This window comes from Vicia villosa, linkage group LG7 (genome assembly GCF_029867415.1).
Source record: "Vicia villosa cultivar HV-30 ecotype Madison, WI linkage group LG7, Vvil1.0, whole genome shotgun sequence".
Classification (NCBI taxonomy): domain Eukaryota; kingdom Viridiplantae; phylum Streptophyta; class Magnoliopsida; order Fabales; family Fabaceae; genus Vicia; species Vicia villosa.
In genome coordinates this window covers 92,570,507-92,576,865 of record NC_081186.1, presented here as the reverse complement: position 1 = coordinate 92,576,865, position 6,359 = coordinate 92,570,507, and the positions used below count along the sequence as shown (strand labels likewise).

The 6,359-nt window shown below is 36.3% G+C and overlaps 1 protein-coding gene across 1 annotated transcript; it reads right to left on the bottom strand.

Moving 5' to 3' along the window:
- Positions 1-1,429: 1,429 nt before the first annotated feature.
- LOC131615853 (uncharacterized) lies at positions 1,430-5,127 on the bottom strand. The gene is made up of 2 exons (XM_058887022.1): positions 4,928-5,127; positions 1,430-4,588 (listed from the first exon to the last, which is right to left on the bottom strand). The coding sequence occupies exons 1-2, from the start codon at positions 5,011-5,013 to the stop codon at positions 1,699-1,701; spliced, it is 2,976 nt and encodes a 991-aa protein (XP_058743005.1). The 5' UTR covers positions 5,014-5,127; the 3' UTR covers positions 1,430-1,698.
- Positions 5,128-6,359: the final 1,232 nt, after the last annotated feature.

Here is a 6,359-nt window from a genome sequence, read left to right as displayed (position 1 = left end):
CGCATTTATCTCTCCGAGACAATGCATTATGCATGCCCTCAAAACCTCTTGCTATGCTCCCTACATATCCATTTAGATCATCTCCTAGAAAAATCTTGTCTCCTTGGGGTATATCCTAAGTATACCTTCTAAATCCTACTAAAATTTTATCTTAAGGTGTTCTGCTAACCCAATATAAGGTATATAAGCAATCATAACATTAAATGTGTCTTGTTCGACTACAAATTTCAAAACTATGATTCTATTCCCTTCTCTTTTCACACCTATAATATCCTTTTTTTTACGCCTTGTCCACAATAATTTCCACCTCATTTTAGATTTAACTTTTTTTGGTGTACCAAAGGTTAAATTTTAAGATGTCTAATTCTTCCGCCTTTTTACATGTCCACTTAATTTCTTATAGGCACGTGAAATTGATCTTCCTCCTAACCATAATGTCTACTGTTTCCAGATATTTTCTTATAAGTGTGTCTATATTCTATGATCCAAAACAAATCTTACTCTCATGAACTAACTTCTTTACCCACACATGTTCATGAAAATGTGAGAACTCTTACTTATTTTTCACTGCATCAAGGCAGCGATGCAACAACCCTTGCTCTTTTGACATTGTACCCGAGTCATAAATCACATTCCTTTCGGGCAACAATCTACCATTCACATTTTTTGTAGTTGATCAGTGACATAGAGATTCGGCAAAATTTTATGTTGATTATCGAATATCTAATACAACTCTCTACTTTTATTCGGACTTATGACCGACTATGCATAATAGAGATAAAATAGACAAAATTACACTTTTAAAAATATAAATTAAAAAAATACATAAAAATAAAAATAACATTGATAATTTATAAGTGATTTTTTGGTATTATAATACTACTTAAATTAAATATAATATTTTTGTTTCAAATGGACAAATAATAAAAAAAAATAAAGGGAGTATACTTTTGACCGTTTTTAGGCAAAATATTCATTTTCTTGTTTTATCTTTATTTCGAGGTCTATTTTGGTCTCTTAACTATTAAAAGTGTCAATGTAATCTCTTAGTCTTCAAACAACGTCATTTAAATCATTTCCGTCTAATTTTTACAAACCGTGTTCATTTTTATAGCCGTGGCATCTTACGTATTTATGTTTTGCACGCATGACACGTTACGTGGCATATGATATTACCATCATGAAAATTCCAAAAAAAATTCCAAATTTTGCCCAAAGCCACGAATCAAACAAAGGTCTCTTTGGTTTTTAGACAACATGATGTACCACTGAACCATGTTCATCTTTGTTGAATTATCTTTCCGCTGCAGCCAAGTAATTGACTGCTAGAACCATTTAATTCCACTTAACCAAATTCTTCTTCTTCTTAACTACTACTGCAACCATTCAATTAATTAGGCACAAGTTACTACGTTCCAAACAATAAATCGGCTAAAGTTAAAATAGAAGATCTTTGAATAAATTCATTTAAGTTCCAATAGAAAACATACTCTTATTCTAAATTATGTTTAAGAGATGAAATTTTAGCCATAATTTCAATACCAAAACATACATATGAACATAGCACACCAGACAAAATGACATGTAGAAACCTCCCACCAACTTAGAGAAGCTTTTTGGCCTAATCACTTAATATCTAACATCACCATTTTCTCTTCTATTCAGATGAAGATTTCATCACTTGATACTTTCTCTATGTTATTCCAAAGGACCCTTGTTCTCTTTGTCAACCATTTTCTCTCCTATGCCAACATCACTCTTGTTAGCATACAAATACGGAACCAACTTTCCAATCCCTACAGCAGCATCCTTAAAGCCAGATAATGAAGGTATCCAACTCTTCAAGCTTTCACATGAAGTCTTGTCTGAATCATTGCTCACTTGAGTTTCACTACTCGAAACAAAGTTGTCCTTTTCTTCATTATTTCCATGACTCGTGACCGGTGAAACAAAAGGCAGATTCAACATAGGAGAAGCCTTTTGTACCACAGCAAAACCGGCGTCCTTGAAGCTCGATAATGGAGACATCCAACTCTGAAATGGTACATATGGTGTCTTGTTATCGCAATCATTGCTCGCCTGAGTTTCACTATTTGACAGAATTGCAGATTTAATAGTATTCCATTTCCATGCAAACTCTTCTTTTTCTGCAATATTTCCGAAACAAATGGGAAGTGACATTGAAGGATTTTCCCAAGGTGTTTCGGTGTATAAAGATCGAATTTTCCTGCTTATGAGGTTACTGTCATGGATAGCTTGCTGAAAATATGCATCACTTGGCCACCATTGTTTCAAGCCATGAGTTGTTAGAAATTTTCGTTGCTCTTTGGAAACAACACACAACTTTGAAGTTATTATCGCATTTGCACAATCCACATTCTCCTTCTTGTCGACCTCCTTCTCCTCAATGTCGCCGTTCTTGTTAACATACAGATGAGGAACACATTTCCACACCCAATAAGCAGAATCTTTCAAGCAAGATAATTGAGGTATCCAACCCCTCAAACCATCACCTGAAGTCTTGCCTTCGTTATTGCACACATGAGCTTCGCTACTTGAAGGAAGCATGGATTTCAGACTATTAAACTTCATGATGAATTCTTCTTTTTCTCCAATACACATGACAAGTGAAAGAAAAGAGAGATTTGATCCTTTTGTTACTTCCCAAGGTGTATTGGTGTATAGAGGTTTAATTTTCTTGCTTACGAGTTTTTCACCACAAATGATTTTCCGAAGTTCTGCATCATTTGGCCACCATTGTTCCAAGCCATGAGTTGCAAGAAATTTCTGTTGTTCTTTTGAGACAGGACACAACTTTGAAGTTGTTTTCGCATTTGAACAATCCACATTCTCCTCAATGCCACCACCGTTCTTGTTAACATACAAATGAGGAACACATTTCCACACCCAATAAGCAGTATCCTTCAAGCAAGATAATTGAGGTATCCAACCCTTCAAACCAACATCGGAAATCTTACCCTCGTCACTGCACACTTTATGAGCATCATTACTTGAAGGAAGCATGAATTTAAGACTATTACATTTCAATATGAACTCTTCCTTTTCTCCAACACGCGTGGCAAGTGAAATAAAAGAGAGATTTGATCCTTTTGTAATTACATCCCACGGTGTACCAGTGAATAGAGATTTAACTTTCCTGCTTACGAGTTTTCCATCACAGATAGTTCTATGAAGTTCTACATCATTTGGCCACCATTGTTCTAGGCCATGAGCTGCAAGAAATTTCAATTGTTCCTTCGAGAAAATAAGTAATTTCGGAGTAATTTGGCCGTCTTCAGGATCCATATTCTCCTTTCCAACCATCTTCTCTTCGGCGCCAACATACATGCGAGGAATCCATTTGCAAACCCAATAGCCGGTATCCTTCAAGCCAGATAATGAGGGTATCCAACCAACCAAACCTATACCTGAAATCACTTCTCCATCATTGTTGATTTGAGCTTTACCACTTATATGACAAGGCACGCATTTAAGTATACTCCAAACATAATCCGAAGCTTCTCTAATATTTATGCAACGAGTAGCTAATGAAACATAGCGTGGATAATAGAAAAGTACTACCTGAGAAGGTGTACCGGTGTTCAAAGATTTAAGTTGCATGCTTATGAGTGTGTTATTGTGGTTACCATGCTTAAGCTCTCCACTACTATCATTTGACCACCATTGTTTCAGGCCATGAGCCTCGAGAAACTTCTGGTTTTCCCTTGAGACAACAAACAACTTGGCTTCATTTTGCTCAATTGTAGGATCCATATTCTCCACATTGGCGATCTCCTCTTTTGTTCCATGGGTATGAATATAAAAGTAACTGATCCAATCATTCTTGTTAACATAAAGATGAGGAACCCATTTTCCTGTTCCAAAACTAGTATCCATCAAACAAGATAACCGACGTATCATCTTCTTCAATCGTATAATGCAAGTCTTATCCACATTGTTGTTGACTTGAGCCTCGGTACCTAAAGGAAGCATATATTTGATTCTATTCCAAATATACCCGGCCTTTTCTCCAATATTTCCAAGACTCAAAGCTAGTGACACTGCTGGAGGATTAAATGCATGTGTTTCCACATTAATTCTTTCCTTTGCCAATTCCTTTCCCACCTGAAGAACGAATCCAGCGCCTAAAGAATGCCCTGCAATGCATACATTTCTGCTACCATATGTATAAGAAACCGACTTTACCGCATCTGTAGCTACTTTAAACCTCACAGAGTCCTTCAAGCTTTCCCAAGCAACAAAACGGAAATCATCTTCAAAATCTCTTCGCACTGTAGGCGGTCTTATCAATGTTCCTCTAAGTGCTAAAACAGCTCTAGGGGCACCAATTGGTTTAAATGGCTTGAACTCAGACAATGCCGCTAGCCGATCCCATTCAAACATTACACCAAAAATGGATCCATCTCTTTCATCAATCAGTATTTGTGTAGGCTTATACTTGAAGGGAATCCAATATTCTGGTGCTAGAGAATTTTCTTGAGTTCTCTTCTCTTGTCTATCTTGCTCAAGACAGTACACTGCTTGTATAAAGCTTGCAATGGCTGTTCGTTTATAATTTGCATCCTTCCTGTTTACAACAATATAATCATCAACAACTTGCACATAAATGGTGGTGATTTTACATCAGAAACCATTGCTTGAAAAGTCAAATTATAATAAGTTTTGTTTACACAAACTTGTTGTAAAACAAGACAAAAAACAGTAACAGTTCTTTTCCTTAAATAATAGCAACATCCTAAAAAGCATGTAAACCCAATTGGTAAAGTTTTATACACTTTTGAAACAAACAAGCCATAAATAATAGCAACATCCTAAACAAATTGAAGAAGAAATCATATGCATGCAATGAAACTAGTGTTGGGATGGTATGTTTCAAACAAATGATTGAGTTGGAAAGGTACTTTACCATTGAGAATCGATGAAGTTCCTCCAATGAAGGGATGTGATCAAGCTACGAGGATCAGACCCTTTTTCCACAACCTGGTTTGTCATCAGTGTGTTATGTAGCAAACAAGTGTTCCAATTTTTTATGCGATGATTACAACACTGAACATCATTCGATTAAGAGTCTTTCTTTGAGGAAACTCAACGGATAGTGATATTGTGCTTTCTATTTCTCATTAATATTATAGACTTCACTTTTTATATTATATTTGTTGTTTTTTTATAAGACTTTTATTGACTTTTATTGAAACACTTCTTTTCAACAATATGATATCATTTTAAAAGAGTTGTCATTTTAATTTTTCAATTTTAGTCGTGTTATCCGATTAAGACTCCAATAACCCTGATGTAAATGAGGAGAATGTATCAGAAGAATGGTTGTTAGAGAGAGTCTTTATAACACACATCTTTATTGGATTGAGCATACCTTTTAAGTGTTGTCTTGATTTCACTCTCAGCATTGCGCTCTTCAAGGTGGTTGTTGAGTTGAGATCTATAGATGTTTACGTTCGGTTGTTATTTCTTTTTGATTGAATTTGCAGGTGGTCAAGCCTCAAAATGGACGGGATCATAAATCTGGGAATCGTAATACCTTCTAATAACATCACATTTTGGAGTGTTTAGCTGCTTGGAGGGATGCAAATGATCTTGTCAAGTTAATTGATAGTGTGTTGGACAGTTTCGAGCAAGATACGTTAACCATGGAGAAATTCATATGTAAGAGAAAGATTCAAAGGTGAGATCTAACGTAAAACAATGCCTTGGTAAAGCTGCAAATGGTCATTTCACAACAGTTGTGAAAGTGTTGGGGTCATCTAGTGTAACCCCCTATAATGCACATACTATGAAGTCTTTGGAGGCTAAAGACTTATACAAACCACCTCCCCCCATGTCGACCACCTTGTTCTCTTCACAACGACTGTGAAAGTGTTGGGGTCGTCCGATGTAGCCCCTTATAATGCACATAATATAAAGCCTTTGGAGGCTAAACACCCATACAAACCACCTCCCTCAATGCCGACCACCTTGTTCTATAAAAATCCTCTAGTGGATGAAGTTGATACTATCTTCCCGGGCATTAAGTCATTCCCCAAAGAGACTTCATGTTGTATAGATAGTTTGCGAGCACAAGATTTGTTAGACGCACTGTGTGGATAAGGTTTTGTTATGTCTAGAGATCTCTCGTATGCAATCACTATAGTTGTTAACATATGATTGGGAGGGAAATGCCCGATGAGTTTGGCAAAGTTTGTTATCTATGCACCCTTGACGCCGTTATTAAAGCCCGATGGTGGGATACAACCAATTGTTATGGATTCTATTTGGAGATGTTTGGTATTCAAGGTTGCAATGAAATGGGTCGCTAAGGATGTGGCACGATATTTTAATGACTT

Bases quoted from the DNA above. Each gene is read 5' to 3' on its own strand.
- LOC131615853 (XM_058887022.1), bottom strand. From the start codon at position 5,013: ATGACAAACCAGGTTGTGGAAAAAGGGTCTGATCCTCGTAGCTTGATC. The intron at 4,589-4,927 runs GTAAAGTACCTT...TGTTGTAAACAG, and splicing joins AACTTCATCGATTCTCAATG to GAAGGATGCAAATTATAAAC.